This window comes from Calcarisporiella thermophila, assembly GCF_041956535.1.
Source record: "Calcarisporiella thermophila strain CBS 279.70 unplaced genomic scaffold VTP21scaffold_7, whole genome shotgun sequence".
Taxonomy (NCBI): domain Eukaryota; kingdom Fungi; phylum Calcarisporiellomycota; class Calcarisporiellomycetes; order Calcarisporiellales; family Calcarisporiellaceae; genus Calcarisporiella; species Calcarisporiella thermophila.
This window is the reverse complement of record NW_027192197.1, coordinates 137,597-152,056: the sequence shown is the minus strand read 5'-3', so window position 1 is coordinate 152,056 and position 14,460 is coordinate 137,597. Positions and strand designations below refer to the sequence as shown.

At 46.2% G+C, this 14,460-nt stretch overlaps 10 protein-coding genes across 10 annotated transcripts; 6 read left to right on the top strand and 4 right to left on the bottom strand.

Annotated features, from left to right (window-relative positions):
* Window positions 1–261: 261 nt before the first annotated feature.
* VTP21DRAFT_10332 (uncharacterized protein) lies at window positions 262–1,041 on the bottom strand (the record flags this gene model as incomplete). The annotated part of the gene is made up of 3 exons (XM_069389657.1): window positions 262–729; window positions 792–871; window positions 948–1,041. 3 exons carry the CDS (start codon window positions 1,039–1,041, stop codon window positions 262–264), a joined length of 642 nt encoding a protein of 213 aa, XP_069252955.1.
* A 742-nt stretch (window positions 1,042–1,783) lies between these two features.
* On the bottom strand, window positions 1,784–3,250 carry VTP21DRAFT_10331 (uncharacterized protein; the record flags this gene model as incomplete). Its single annotated transcript, XM_069389656.1, has 6 exons — window positions 1,784–1,850; window positions 1,941–2,236; window positions 2,305–2,539; window positions 2,621–2,781; window positions 2,847–3,031; window positions 3,133–3,250. 6 exons carry the CDS (start codon window positions 3,248–3,250, stop codon window positions 1,784–1,786), a joined length of 1,062 nt encoding a protein of 353 aa, XP_069252954.1.
* A 428-nt stretch (window positions 3,251–3,678) lies between these two features.
* Window positions 3,679–4,026, bottom strand: VTP21DRAFT_10330 (uncharacterized protein; the record flags this gene model as incomplete). The annotated part of the gene is made up of 1 exon (XM_069389655.1): window positions 3,679–4,026. The coding sequence occupies one exon, from the start codon at window positions 4,024–4,026 to the stop codon at window positions 3,679–3,681; it is 348 nt and encodes a 115-aa protein (XP_069252953.1).
* A 133-nt stretch (window positions 4,027–4,159) lies between these two features.
* Window positions 4,160–5,934, top strand: VTP21DRAFT_10329 (uncharacterized protein; the record flags this gene model as incomplete). The annotated part of the gene is made up of 9 exons (XM_069389653.1): window positions 4,160–4,209; window positions 4,305–4,337; window positions 4,442–4,489; window positions 4,551–4,680; window positions 4,753–4,796; window positions 4,863–4,986; window positions 5,068–5,248; window positions 5,319–5,726; window positions 5,834–5,934. The coding sequence occupies 9 exons, from the start codon at window positions 4,160–4,162 to the stop codon at window positions 5,932–5,934; spliced, it is 1,119 nt and encodes a 372-aa protein (XP_069252952.1).
* A 312-nt stretch (window positions 5,935–6,246) lies between these two features.
* On the bottom strand, window positions 6,247–7,042 carry VTP21DRAFT_10328 (60S ribosomal protein uL11; the record flags this gene model as incomplete). The annotated part of the gene is made up of 4 exons (XM_069389652.1): window positions 6,247–6,311; window positions 6,393–6,714; window positions 6,793–6,866; window positions 7,006–7,042. The coding sequence occupies 4 exons, from the start codon at window positions 7,040–7,042 to the stop codon at window positions 6,247–6,249; spliced, it is 498 nt and encodes a 165-aa protein (XP_069252951.1).
* A 205-nt stretch (window positions 7,043–7,247) lies between these two features.
* On the top strand, window positions 7,248–8,256 carry VTP21DRAFT_10327 (uncharacterized protein; the record flags this gene model as incomplete). The annotated part of the gene is made up of 4 exons (XM_069389651.1): window positions 7,248–7,250; window positions 7,321–7,388; window positions 7,467–7,586; window positions 7,665–8,256. The coding sequence occupies 4 exons, from the start codon at window positions 7,248–7,250 to the stop codon at window positions 8,254–8,256; spliced, it is 783 nt and encodes a 260-aa protein (XP_069252950.1).
* Window positions 8,257–8,754: 498 nt separating this feature from the next.
* Window positions 8,755–9,434, top strand: VTP21DRAFT_10326 (uncharacterized protein; the record flags this gene model as incomplete). Its single annotated transcript, XM_069389650.1, has 3 exons — window positions 8,755–9,081; window positions 9,197–9,241; window positions 9,303–9,434. The coding sequence occupies 3 exons, from the start codon at window positions 8,755–8,757 to the stop codon at window positions 9,432–9,434; spliced, it is 504 nt and encodes a 167-aa protein (XP_069252949.1).
* A 1,321-nt stretch (window positions 9,435–10,755) lies between these two features.
* VTP21DRAFT_10325 (uncharacterized protein) lies at window positions 10,756–11,314 on the top strand (the record flags this gene model as incomplete). Its single annotated transcript, XM_069389649.1, has 2 exons — window positions 10,756–10,995; window positions 11,087–11,314. 2 exons carry the CDS (start codon window positions 10,756–10,758, stop codon window positions 11,312–11,314), a joined length of 468 nt encoding a protein of 155 aa, XP_069252948.1.
* A 360-nt stretch (window positions 11,315–11,674) lies between these two features.
* VTP21DRAFT_10324 (uncharacterized protein) lies at window positions 11,675–12,594 on the top strand (the record flags this gene model as incomplete). The annotated part of the gene is made up of 2 exons (XM_069389648.1): window positions 11,675–11,947; window positions 12,016–12,594. 2 exons carry the CDS (start codon window positions 11,675–11,677, stop codon window positions 12,592–12,594), a joined length of 852 nt encoding a protein of 283 aa, XP_069252947.1.
* Window positions 12,595–14,004: 1,410 nt separating this feature from the next.
* Window positions 14,005–14,442, top strand: VTP21DRAFT_10323 (uncharacterized protein; the record flags this gene model as incomplete). Its single annotated transcript, XM_069389647.1, has 1 exon — window positions 14,005–14,442. The coding sequence occupies one exon, from the start codon at window positions 14,005–14,007 to the stop codon at window positions 14,440–14,442; it is 438 nt and encodes a 145-aa protein (XP_069252946.1).
* Between the last annotated feature and the right edge of the window lie 18 nt (window positions 14,443–14,460).

Here is a 14,460-nt window from a genome sequence, read left to right as displayed (position 1 = left end):
ATACATTGGAATTGAATAGAGTAAATGGAAAAGATATCATAGAGAGAGAAGTATGGATGTATAAACAAAAGTCAAGGCAATAAACTTCAACGCTATGGTAAAGAACAGCAGTCCACAAAGGAAAATAAAAACAGAGAGTAGGAAAAGAAGAAAAGAAGGAGTAAAAGAGATTAAGTATTAGCTAACATTTGTACAAGAAAAAGGCGCGGGGTGTGGGGTTGAACAAGGAAACACAGAAAAAACATGGGTTATACAGGAGAATCAAAGTCGATCTACGATGGCATTCTCATGGAAGAAAACGCTCAAATACTGCTCGAACGGTAGCATCAGGCCCACCAGTATGCACAGAAAAGACACGACCAGGACCTGAACCCTGGAATACCTTGACACCAGCGCCCATTGAGCCTGGCGCTTTGTCTTCTCGGGCTCCCCCTTCTCCAGCCCTATATTCCTCTCCTTCATTCCCATCTGGCCGGCGCTCTCCCGCCGTAGCATCCCGTCGGCGATTCGGCAATTGATCAGGTTTTCCATTATCCGCCAGCGCTCAATGCGGCGCCAGCCCTCCGCGTCCATGGCTTTGGCCTCATCGGCCGTAAGCGAGACGCTTTGCATTAGAAAGCGGTCGACTTCTTGTGGTGGGCCGTCGCTACGAACGTATATCTGAATGCTCTCGCGTGGAGCAAGCACCGCTTGGACGGGCTTGACACTATACCGAAGGGGGGCATTGGTCTGAGGGGGAAGCACATTCAGTTAGTTGCAGTGCGGGGGACAGCATCAGCAAGCAAACCCACCTTGAATTTGATGGCTATTGAGTTTTGAAGTAAATTGCGCACGGTCAACCGGCTCACCAGGCCGATTCCGTTTTTGGCAGCTAAAGGAAATGAGAGCCGATGGGCTAAGTGTTAGTCTCTCATCCAGAATCTTCATATCAAAACAGAAGCACCTACGATGAAATTGGAATTCGGGAGGGGCAATGCGAATCAACGGCTTCTCGCTAATTTCTCGAGCCTGTGTAGGAAGGGAAGAGGGAAGCGTCAACATGGCGGAACAAGAGGTCAGGGTGACTACAGGTGATTCGGAGAAGCAAGAAGATGGCAGGGGAAAGGGAAATGAGGAGGTGTGTTAATGTTAATGAACAGGATTAAACAATAACGAAAAAAAAAACTTATGCAGTTAATAAAAGGAAGGAGAAATAAAAAGAGATCTCAGCTTTTGGATGGGTTTTATAGATTGAGTTCAGGGAAACTTTGGGGGATTTGACAAGCGAGTCATGGAATACATGTGTGCATTTGGCCACTCGAGATCAGTCCAAAATTTTCGACCGAAACCCAACGAATTTCTGTCCTCCCCCCAAAGTATGCCCGCCCTTGAATAAATTGATCTGAGGTCGGATCAGTCACAAGCGCTCGTTGGTGGTGCCCGTTTTTCCCTTGACTTGATTATTTATTAATAATTAAGTAGAAGAAGAAGAAGTAGAAGAAGAAGTAGAAGAAGAAAAGGGGGGAGAATAGAAAATAAAAAATATAAAGGAGATTTATGCAGAAGAAGAAGAAAATAGGGTTAAAATCTGTACAAATTCACAAAATATTTGGGTTCAAGACGAGACGAAAAGGCAGGGAAATTAGGGGTTAAGTAGTGGAGGAAAAGTAGGAGCAGAGAGAAGGTGAACCAAGCATATTTTGAATGCAGAAAGACAAAAACAAAAAATATATATATATAATATATAAAAGACCTCTGTCTTTAGCCAGAGGTAAACTAATGGATTCTACATGACTTTGTGGTTTTAAAGGATTCCCGAGTCCTTAAGCGCATTTTGTAGTATCGTCTCCTTGACGGCGACAAATACCAGCCTACAGGCGTAAATCGGGGGAGAAGGGGGTGGAGGCGTGAGTCATGAGCACCGTCAAAGGAACAGAAAAAGGATGCCTCTTTCCACTCACCTTATATTTGACGAGTCGATTGCGGTTGTAACATGAGGATAGATGTTGAGTCGTGCTCGATTCATGGATGAAAATCGCCATGCTATATACTTGATTGCTTTGCTGACATCGGCACCGCCGTAGTAGTCCGGGAAATAGCGGGAGAGCGGCACTCGCGGTAATTTCTGTTTGAAAATGTCAAATTTGTTGAGGAAGAGGATCACAGAACTGCGCAGAAACCAGCGGCTATTGATGACGGACTCGAAGAGGACCAGGCTCTCCACCATCCGGTTCTGGGCCGACTCCTCGAGTAACACCTGCAGAAAGAGAAAAACCAACACGTTAAACTAGAGCCACGGGCACACCACTCTCTCGACAACCGCACCTGGTCATACTCCGAGAGCGCTACGCAAAAAATGATTGAGGTGACGCATTCAAAGCAGTGGATCCACTTCTTGCGCTCGCTGCGCTGTCCTCCTACGTCGAACAGGTGAATATTAAGCTGCCCGATGTTAAACCGCGTCTCGGTGATGCCCGTTGAGCGTAGGCGAGCGCGGAGCACGTCATCCTGAGTGGGGATGTAGTCGATGGCTCCTAGTCGGCGGATTTCCGACACAAAACTAAACACGAGAAACAAAAAGCGTTATCGAGGAAACAACGCGGCACGGAGCTGAGTCCGTGTGGGAGCCAATAAAACTTACTAGGGTGCTGAATCCATCAAGTAAAAGTCGCTTTGCCGTTCTAGCAGTTTCTCCATGACGGAATCCTTCCATACGCACTCCACTGCTTCCACAAATTCAGGAGTAAGCCGGAACTCCTGGGACGAGTTGATCTGAAATCCCATAATGTAATTGGCATGTTCCTACACAGAATAAAACAGTCAGCGGCCCATCCTTACAAACTTCCACCTAAGTGGAGCCGGACTACCTCATTTTCTGGTTGGTCAAATTTTAGACCGAATTTTTCCAGTGCCATGATGATGGCTTGTATTGATTCATGGACATTCTTGTAGATGGGAATACGCCACCATATACGCTCGTTCTCAGAATAACCATCGAGGTGAATGATCTTCATCTGCTTGACGATGGTAGACTTTCCCGACTCTCCGCTCCCTTGCGAGAGCGTAAAAAGAATATACGCGAGTTAGCACTTGATTTCAAACCGAACATAACAGCATCAAAGGATGAGAGGAGGGGGCCAGAGTCGGACCTACCTAATAAGAGAATTTTGCATTCTTTGCGTAACTTTTTATTGTCTTCGTCAATTTGTCGATCGATGGCCAAGCTTCGTTCGCGATCCTTCTTCTCTTCGGCAGATAAACATAAACCCATAGTGGATTATACAATTAGAAATATAGTTGGGTAAGCCCCCTTGGAGTATGGATGATGGGAAAAAGGAATCGAGCTAGAGGAAATTAGGGTGGAAACTGAAATAGAGACACAGGGAGAGCAAGGGGTGGATCTAACGGTGGAAGCACAAGATGATGGCGAAAATTCGGCCCACCCTGTGCGATAGTGGCTGATGCCGAGAGCGAGAACAGGTAGTATGGGATGGGGGAGAGAGGAGAGGACTGCTAAGGCTACAATGGGAGAACTAATCGAGAGGAGCAGCGGGAACAAAGTCAACAGGATCAAGGGGGATGCGGGGATGGAGGGCAAGGCAAAATCACACTGCAGGGAAACGATTCAATGGGAAGATCGAGCAAGGGGCAGGAATTTCGATGATGAGAAAGATGGATGGGCACACTAGGAAGCGTTTCCTAAGGAGAATTTTTTCTTGATACTTCAGAGTCGAGATATTTGGGCTCGCTTGACTCGCCCATATGCGGCCCCGAATCAAAAATAGTCCGAAAATGAAGAGCGGCAAAGCGCGTAGAGTTCAACGTAAGATTCGAATCCGGCAAGGCAAGCGTTTTTTCCTTCGAGACCAATTTTGCTGATTGGCAGAGCTCCGCCTGCCGCTCGAATCTCGCCGTGGAGGGAGAGGCGGAGAGGGAGGTAGGGATGACGACACGAGAGGCCGACACACAAGGACTATCACTTGGTCTGATGGCTTCTGAAACCAAGCGAAGCTTTGAGGTAATGAAACAATGACGTATGGGCTCCATCGCAATTTTTGTATTTCGCTCGTGTCTCTTTCCCTTATATCGATCGTAGTATCTCCCTGCTTTCCATAGATCGGCCGTCCCCAATTCTTGTTTTTCCTTTACGCCCAGCTCTACTTCCCTACTTCCCTACACGATGGAAACAAACAACTCTAATGCTCCAATGGCTGAATTTGTTAAGCTCAGGTATCCCTCTTGTCATATTACTCCCCTTCGTAGTGGATAATTAATGAAGCGCGACATTGGGTCTAATGCTCCTCCTTTTATCTTCGCCCCCTTAGCATATTCGGTACCGTTTTCGAAGTCACAAATAGGTAACGTTCCCATTGGCCCAGTTCTTTGCTAATGGATGAGATGCAGTGGTTATGGAGTTGCTTGGATCATGCAAGATGTATTATTAATTCCTGCCCTATTTCAGATATGTCGATCTGCAACCAATCGGGATGGGGGCGTTCGGTCTTGTATGGTGAGCATTATACTGATCACTCCCCTAGCACTTTGCAAGTGTGCTGATTGCGTCCATGTAGTTCATCTCGCGACCAACTCAGTGGGCAGAGCGTTGCGATAAAAAAAATAATGAAACCATTTAGCACCCCTGTGCTTGCAAAACGCACTTATCGCGAGCTAAAGCTGCTCAAGCATCTTCGACACGACAATGTAGTATTCTTTTGTTATTGACATTTTTTTCCAGCCCTAGCCTAATTTTTCAACACCTCTGTCACCCTGTAGATTATTAGCTTGATGGACATATTCATTTCTCCTTCGGAAGACATGTAAGTCTAGTCCACATTCGTTCACGAATGGGCCGGTCGGCTTATGTTGCTTTTTGATTTCGCTAGCTATTTTGTAACGGAGCTATTGGGTACCGATCTACACCGTCTGTTGACATCCAGACCCCTGGAGAAACAGTTTATCCAGTACTTCCTCTACCAAATCTTGCGTGGGCTTAAATACGTGCACTCTGTAAATGAGAGAAAGCTTTTATTCCCATTCTCAGTTGCATCTTAATAACCCCTCCCTTCTTCTTTCCACGCGGTGCTTTAGGCTGGTGTGATTCATCGTGATCTCAAACCGAGCAATATATTGGTCAATGAAAATTGCGATCTGAAGATTTGCGATTTCGGCTTGGCACGCATCCAGGATCCTCAGATGACTGGATACGTATCCACACGCTATTATCGTGCCCCCGAAATTATGCTTACTTGGCAAAGATATGACGTTGCAGGTGAGAGGGCCTTCGCGGCTATCTTGACGGTTCAGTCCCCACTCACGAAGAAGCTTCTCTCTGATTGTAGTGGATATTTGGAGCACAGCTTGTATATTCTCGGAGATGCTGGAGGGGCGCCCCCTTTTCCCCGGCAAGGACCATGTACACCAGTTCACCCTGATCACCGAGCTCTTGGGCACGCCTCCCGAGGACGTAGTGCAGACCATTGGAAGCGAGAACACGCTGCGATTCGTGCAAAGTCTACCAAAACGGGAGCGAGTACCGTTTTCGCATCGTTTCCGAGGGGTGGACCCCCTCGCGATTGATCTCCTTGAGAAGATGCTGGTGTTTGATCCGCGGAAGCGTCTCACTGCCGAGCAAGCGTTGGCCCATGAATATCTAGCGGTTTATCATGACCCGGAAGATGAGCCGATTGCTCATGAGAAATTCGACTGGTCTTTCAATGACGCCGACCTGCCGGTGGACACGTGGAAAGGTTGTATTTCGGCTTAAATGAAGCACCATTAAAAAGAGCGAAACCTTTGCTAACTCCCCTCTCCCCCTCTCCTTTTTTCTCTCCCCCTCTCGCTTGGATCATGACAGTGATGGTGTATACCGAAATCCTCGATTTCCACAACGTCGACTCGAGCGACGTGCACCAGTTTATCGGGACTCCGGTGAGCGGGCTACACCACCCTTTCTAAGACGAATAAACTTGCATTTACAACGTAAATATGTGTTTCTCTTTGTTTTTTCTTTTAATCCTCCTGTCTTCCCTCGTCTTTTCTTGTGTTTAATGTAATGGTATTGAAAACTATTTTATTTTCTTGGAATGCATGCCCTTTTTTTTTCTCCTGCATCACTCTTATTACCCTTTGCTGTGTTTATAAGGAAATTAAAGAGAGAAAGATTGAACCTTCCAGATGATTTTTTTTTTCCTAGGGTGCTTTTTAAATAGTTTGTTTATTAGAAACAGTAGGCAACCATCACTGAAGACTTTTATTTTTTTTATTTTTTTACTCCTCAGGGATTTCGATCTCGCCCTCCTCGATCTGGTCGCTGATGTCCTTGGGACTTTGACCTGAGCACAAGGGCACAAAAGAGTAAGCATTCGATCCGACGATTGAGTTTATTTTTTTCTCGAAAAAAAATAAAAACTTACCATTGACCGTGCATCCAACACTGAAGCAAGTTCCCAGGATCTCCTTCACTGTCCCCTTCAACTCACGAGCCAAACTCTTGAACCGCATCTGCCGAGCAATATCAATCACGTCGTCGAGCGACAGGTTGCCCGTGTGCTTAATATTCTTCTCCTTCTTGCGGTCACGAGGGGGTTCCTTAAGGGCCTTGATCACAAGGGAGGAGGCGGAGGGGACAACGGAGACGGCAGCCTGACGGTTCTGGATAGTAAGCTTGACGGTCACGCGAAGACCTTTCCAGTCGCCGGTGGCCTTGGCAATGTCTTCACCAACTTTCTTAGGGGACTACATAGATCATGATCGAGACGATGCGATGAGCAAATCAGACCTGGATCCATCTATCCTTCCATATGGGCTACTTACCAATCCAAGAGGACCGATCTTGGGAGCGAGAGAAGAGGAAGCGCCGACCTCACCACCGGTTGTACGGAGGTACACTACCCATAGGAAAATGCTCAAGATTAGCACCTAACCCGATGTCATAATGCGATGGCCAAGAGGTCTTAATTCCCGAGGGGAGAGTCCATCTTCACTCTCCCAATGCCATCCATCAAGCAAAAACGCTGGAGAACTTACAGATCTTGACTTCGTTGGGATCGAGCTTCGGCGGCATTTTAGGACGGATGGATGCGCTTCACGAAGATTGGGAAAAGGAGGGAACCGGCAGGCCACCCAAGTAGGGATGGGATCAAGACGAACTGCAGATGGGATGTGCTAAGCCACGATTTGGAAGCGGATGAGAGAGTAAACAAGAAAAATGAAATTCTTTTGTTTGACCTCTTTTTCATAACTTCTCCAAGGCCTAACATTTAATCGCTATGGTATAGCATTCTCTTAGTGATGCGGATTGAACATGCATGAATTAACCCAATCTTATTTTCGAAACAATAGCCGCAGAACGAATACATTGAGGAGTCGATCAAACGCCATGGTAGGCGTCTAGATTACGAGGAGAGAAAGTAAGTGTCCTTGATCTGCCCCTCCCATTGAGCCTTACGCCTCACAAGCTAACCCAAAACTTCAACCGATGTGTCTAGGCGGAAGAGGGAGGCTCGTCAGGCCCACAAGTCGTCCGAATTTGCTCAGAAGGTCCATGGCATTAAGGCTAAGCTCTATAACAAGAAACGTCATGCAGAGAAGATTCAAATGAAGAAGACGTACGTTTTTCAATTTGTTTCCCCCTGATCTCTCCTTTTTTTTTGTCCTCATCGTCCTGACCATTAATATCACAATAGTATCAAGCAGCACGAGGAGAAGAATGCGAAACAGAAGGATGGCAATGCAGTTCCAGAGGGGGCTGTCCCAGCCTATCTTCTCGATCGTGAGGAGCAGCAACGTGCCAAGATCTTGTCCAATATGATCAAGCAGAAACGTGCCGAAAAGGCTGGCAAGTGGAACGTTCCCTTGCCAAAGGTGCGCGGTATTGCCGAGGATGAGATGTTCAAGGTCCTTAAGACGGGCAAAAAGAATTCGAAGCAGTGGAAGCGTATGGTCACCAAGGTCACCTATGTGGGCGAGGGCTTCACACGTGCCAACCCGAAGAGAGAGAGATTCATCCGGCCCATGGCACTGCGTTTCAAGAAAGCGCACGTGACACACCCCGAGCTGAAGGCCACATTCTTCCTTCCCATCATTGGCGTGAAGAAGAATCCGCAGAATCCTCTCTACACAAACTTGGGCGTCATCACCAAGGGAACCGTGTTGGAGGTGAATGTCAGCGAGTTGGGGCTGGTATCGCAGAGTGGCAAGGTCATTTGGGGCAAGTACGCACAAGTGACCAACAACCCTGAGAATGATGGGTGCATCAATGCCGTGCTGTTGGTATAAATATAGATTCTCCGCCACCATTATTTTTATTTCTCCTCCTTCTTTTATTTCTCGTTATTGCTCCCATTGTTTTATAGTATATTCCTTTTTATTTCTTTTTATTTTTTTCTATTACCCACATCAAAGTATTTGTTTCTTTTTTTCCTCTTTGTAATTAAAAGAACTCTTTTCGTTAGATGGAGGATCCCACCGGTACCCTATCCGTATGGGGATATACCGCAAAGCGTAGGTGAGCAACCGCGCTATGGAAACGGGAAAGCGGAGGGAGGAGCGATGGGCCAGAGATCGATCCCCCTGCGTCTCCAGAGTTTCATTAGCCGTCTGTAGAAATTCAATTAATGCGGAGTGTTTAGGGGCCCGTATAGCTTTACCATTTCTGAACATTGAAACCCCGATCCTACTTAGTTTATTTAATAGCCAAGATCACCTAAACGGTCCATTTCTCCCGTCTTGAATTAATTGCGCCCAATTAAGGTCAATTTTAGGTTCCAAGACGGAATGTTCTCCACTATTCAACACACCCAACATCCTTCGAAACGTTTTCTCATTGTGGATTGCCCTGATGATGATACGATTGCATTGAAGTACTTGCCTCGGCTGCAATCTGAAGGAGTCACCGACATCGTTCGTATATGTGATCAGTCGTACTATGACTCTTCTCCGCTCCGCGACGCGGGGATCTACGTACATGATGATTTGAAATTCGCAGATGGGGAGCCGCCGCCAGAGGAAGTTGTGGAGAAATGGCTTGCACTGACGAATCGAGTGTTTGAAAATCATGGAGTAGTAGCGGTGCATTGCGTATCGGGAATCGGGAGAGCACCGGTAAGTCCATCCTCATTGTCTCTAGAAGGAACGGAAAAGATCATGCTCATAGAGATGTTTCGAATCAAAATATAAAACCACGTGTCTCTATAATAATGATGATTTGATCTTGTAGGTTCTGGTGGCGATTTCCTTGATTGACGAAGGAATGGATCCCTACGTAAGCGACATTGGATACTGGGCGCTTGGTCACTCTAAATTGAGGTTTTGGTATTATATAGGATGCAATCGAGTTCATACGTAAGCACAGAAGAGGTGCATTAAATAGGAAACAAGTGGACTATCTTCTTAACAGAAAGCGCAAACGGAAAAGAAAGAGTGGTTTATTTTTGAAAATGTTCAAGGGGAAATGACAAAAGCACAAATGGACTCTAATATTCCTTTTTTTTTCTTTTTCCTCTCCTATGTTTCCCCCTATCTGTATAGATGCACCTATGTACACATATATGCTGTAGAGAAAATCCCTTTTTTTGACAAATATTTTTCAATGGCTTCCTTAGTCTTTTTCTGAAAAGCATTCGATTACTGCCTCATATCTTTCTACGGCCTTGGGGGCTAATTGAGGTTGTCAAAGGTGTGACTTTGACTCTATAAAATAGACCCTTCTCATGCAAACACATTAAAGCTGCCTGCAAGTCCCTAAAGATAGACATCTAATCTCACATGATAAACCAATGCATGCATGCACCGAAGAATTCCAAATGCATGATTTCAAAAGTGCAGGCCCTTTTTGCTGCTTTCCTCTCAGTTTGGACCCTATACTTAGTTCTCAATTTATGCGAGGAAATCACTGCATCAAGTACAGCAGAGGCGGAATGAGGTAAGCGTTGCCTATGAATTGAATTGGGTCATAACAAATCCTTTCTTCTAATCAATTGCACGAGGATTAGGCTGGATCGGAATGCGTCTCCTCCCCCCAGCTGGTAAAAGAGCTCCTGTGGGGCAACACTTTATAACTACGAGATAATTGGTACTTTAAGGCAAATAGATTTCCTTTTTATAACCAATCCGATTCCGATTTGGATACCCTTTTTGTGTATGGACACTCCGGCACCAAAGGGGTTATTTGCACTCCGAAGTGGAGAGGGAATCCGAGGATTTCGGGACAACCCAGGATATGGTTGGTACCTTCGGGAGGAGGACATCTCAGGGTGAAGCCGAAGCTATTCATTTGTTTCCGCTGGTTTTTATTTTCATCGCTTCTACTTGTTCTCGATGCTCTCCCTTTCATATATCTGCTCGAGAATCTTTTCTCACCCTTCCTTCTTCCTTTTCCTCCCAAACGAAATATAGAGATCCGCGGGTGTGCAAGCAAAAATAAAATAAAATAGAATAGAATACATCTTGTAATATAATGCTTTCTGTATATATTGGGTGTGAACCATTGCCGGTTCCACTAAGTCACAACATTGCGTCGCTTTCGCCACTTCTACATCATATTTACATTGTACTGGAAATTTGTACACAGGTACGGCTCTATTCCTCCAAATCTCTTTTTGTGCATGTTTCCGAACTCATCTCTTTAATGCCAACCAGACCTTCCATAGAATATACCGCATAGAATGGGGGGTGCCTGAAGCACGCACCTCCTTCTGTCTTTTGAACGTTGAGGGAAAACTCCGGACACAGCAGCTGCAGATTCCATACTGGCGAGATCCCCTCCGCCGGTTTCCAATGCTAGTTGGCTGTCGGTCTACGCCCATTGATGAGGAGTGGCTCCAGGAGATGCTGAAGCGGTGGACGGAGGAGGGAAAGTACAATGTGTTGGGGAGGAATTGTGGGCACTTTGTTGCGTGGTTGTTGGGCAAGCTGGAGCTAGAAATGTGTATTGAGGAGGCAGAAAACATCGGGAATATGAAAGAAGGCTATTTAAGCTTGGTCAAGAGATGGGCCGAGGAGGAAGTGCATGATGAGGTAAGGCCACATCAAGCAGCATAGGAGGTGGCGCTCCTCGCGTCTCTGGGTATTGATTCTAATCATTTCCCCCGCTCGACCTAACATTTAGAAAGCGATCCATCGCGAGCGTAATGAGCTCATGGCGAGCCTGTTGCATGCGCCGTACATTCTTCCGGCATTAAGCATACTGATTGTGAGGGAGATGTTGAGCGAGCTAAGCAGCGCGGTTTATAGGGCTGTAATATCTCCGTTGCTCAAAGTGGTTTCAGGAGACGGGCCGGCTCAACGATGTGTTTGGGATAAGCGGAGGACGAGAAACCGCCGCCTCTTTTGCTGAAACAATTTATTGATTACGAGGCATCGTCAACAAGCATGACGTTTTCCAAAAGGGAATTTCAGGACTCCACATGGTACCATTTGGATTTTTCCAAACAGAAAAAGTAGAATTTTTTCGGGTGCGTGGTCGTTTGTTTTTTTCACACTTCCCTTCTTCCCCTTTTTTGCCTCTCTTCCCCCTTCAAGCTGCCATCCATGTCCCCGTAGCCTTGCCCTCCCTCTGCATCCTATCCCCTAATCTTGTATCGTCTCTCCACTAATTAATTCTGCCCCCCATTGATTGTCTTTGGGAGCCGCTCTCCGCCCTGGAAAAGAACATCATTCTTCAAATCAACTAGCAGGTTAGCGAGTAGTTGTCACCATGAGACTACATCGCATCCTATCACCTGTGTTGGCCCTTTGTCTGCTCTCCATGATGGATGCCGCTGCCATCGCCGCTCCATCTGGCCAGCTGGACCATACAAGGGGACCAAGCGCAGTTTCATCTACCCTATCCCGCTCTATATCGCCTCCAACCTCCTCACCCACATTGGAAATCCCAACACGGGCAACAGACAACATTGTGTCAGAGAGAGAAAGAGAGGAGAGAGAACTAGAGATTCAGCTGGAAAATGGGAAAAAATTAATAAAAGAGGTATGATGATTGGGATGTGCTCCATTATTCATTGGATTGAGTGCTCACATGGTTAATCCTCCTTCTAGGAAGAAAACACACTACACATCACCATCATCTCCTTTAGCGTCATCGGCTCCGTCTTCATCGTTATCCTCATCTTCATCAGCGCTCTCCTATATTATCGCAGTCGAAGCCGATCCTCAGACTCTATTCACGACGCCGATAGTTCCGATAGCACTTTCAAGCCTACCTCGGATCTACCATCAACATCGCCTCGGCTACCCCCACAATCACCTCAAACACGCGAACATACCTCCGATACGACTTTGGTGATTTCAGAGCCCAGTGTGCCTCCTGCGAGCGTGTCTTCGAGTTCTAGCCATTACCAGGATTTTGCGAGTTACGCAACAACCAGCCAACAGCACCAGGTTGTGGGCGAGGCAGTTCCATTGCGCAACATGCACACGGTGGTGCTCCTGTCCACTCCCGTAGGTCACTTGAAAAACGACATACAATACTCAGATGGCGAATACGAAGCGCCGTTCAACCCTCCCTACCACGACGATGCGCCCCCCGTTTATACCCCCAGTGCCCCTCCTCTCTTTGAGTTGGAGGCCTCCCCCTCCACGGAACAAGAGCAACAAGGGATGCGAGTGAATCGGTAGGCCCGGGCGAGCGGGGGCCGAAACAGAACATTAATGGACTCTATTCGACGACAAAGGGACTCGTGGATTTGCGGAAGTCTGCTCGCCCTCCTGTACGCACCCCCTTTTGTGCACTATCTTTATTCGCTTCTCTCAGCTGTACGTATATTTCCTGCTCGACTGCGCATGCGTTGTATTTCGTTCTACTGCCTCTCGCCCCACCCCTGTTCTCTCCCTGTACTCTCGTTTCTGAAGTGAAGGAAATTTTGATATTTCAATGAGGTACATAGCATTTTCTTAGTGCGTTTTCTTATTCTATTCAATACCGACCGCTCGCCTCCCCCCCCCCCCCCATTTCTCCCATTGTATATTTACTTCTTTTATATATAATATATATAAATTCTCTCTTTAATAAAATGTTTGTAATGGATTGTTTTATTTTTCTTTTACTTTCTTCTAGTTGATTACGGATCCACATTACAATAGAATGCTGCCTCTAGGCTCTACAGATCATGTGTGAGAGCTTATTCCTAACTAGGAATAAAGCTAAAGACACTCTTTCCCTCGCCATCTTCCTTTTGGAGTACCGGATCTGTGAACAGAGACTACTCGTCGAGGAATATTAATGGACCCAACGGATTTGCGAGATAAATGCTTTGGTTGTTGTTGACGCTGCGAGCTCATTGTTTCTGCCGAAGTCGTTGCACCATGTTGAAACATGATTCATTTTGTAAAGATTAGCGACCACAAAAAAAAAAGAGATAGCTCTCATAAAGCCAATTAAAAACTGCACTTATTTTGCTTTTGGATATTCTCCAGCCTGCCCATGGGATTTTTTTATAGCCTAGAAATATTTATTCATCCTTACAAATACTGCTGATCCGAGCAAAAATACGCTTCTTTTCCACTCATTTTGGTCGTCCCTGTGCGGCTGTAATTTTTTTAAAATATCAATTCAACGAGGCCGAGAGATATCTGTCAAACGTCATTCTCCATACTGATGATCTGCCTATCCATTGAGAGTATATTGAGGCGTGTTAACTCTGAGCCAAAGTAAGCTATTGAGAAATTGAAGACGTATATGGTCGTCAGCTATTATGGGTGGAGTGTATCTGAGGCAGTACTAGTGCGTATTGATGTCATCATCCGTTCTCGTGTGTTTTGGCAGCAATTGAACTCTCCGGATGTCTGGTGAACAATAAGCTTGGATGACGTGTTTGTACTGTTGAGTCGTAAGCCGAGCCAGACGGATATAACAATGCTCTTGAAATTTGTAGAATATTCGTGACTTCGATTTCATATCCTTTCATGAACATTCGAGAATATTAATTTACGACGCCTTCCCTCGACCTATAAATGCCCAACTCATTTTTTCTTCCCTCAATACACTGTTACAACCAAACAACCAAAACGAATATCCACTCCAACACAATGCCTCTCATCATCAGTCAATACACCCCGATCCACTCTACTCCCAACTTCTTTGTTGATACTTTCCCTGTCAAATCCCACACAACTCGCACCCCTTCTTCCAAGGCATCCTCTCGCTGGGTGCCGCGCACCGATATCTACGAGACTGACAAGGCAATCATCGTGAGTATGGAGCTTCCAGGGGTACCCAAAGAGAAGGTGAACATCGATGTGAATGACCAGGTGCTCACGATCAGAGGTGATCATACACAATTTAACGAAACCGAGGGCGTGAACCACATTGTAACGGAGAGGAGACATGGTATTTTCGAAAGAAGCTTCAGGCTCCCGCCCCATTTAAAGATCGAGGAGGCCAAGGCTACATTTGAAGGTGGGGTCCTCACGATCGTCTTTGAGAAGGACGAGGCCCAAGGTGCCAAACACATCCACATCCAATAAACCCAAATCCACCCACCT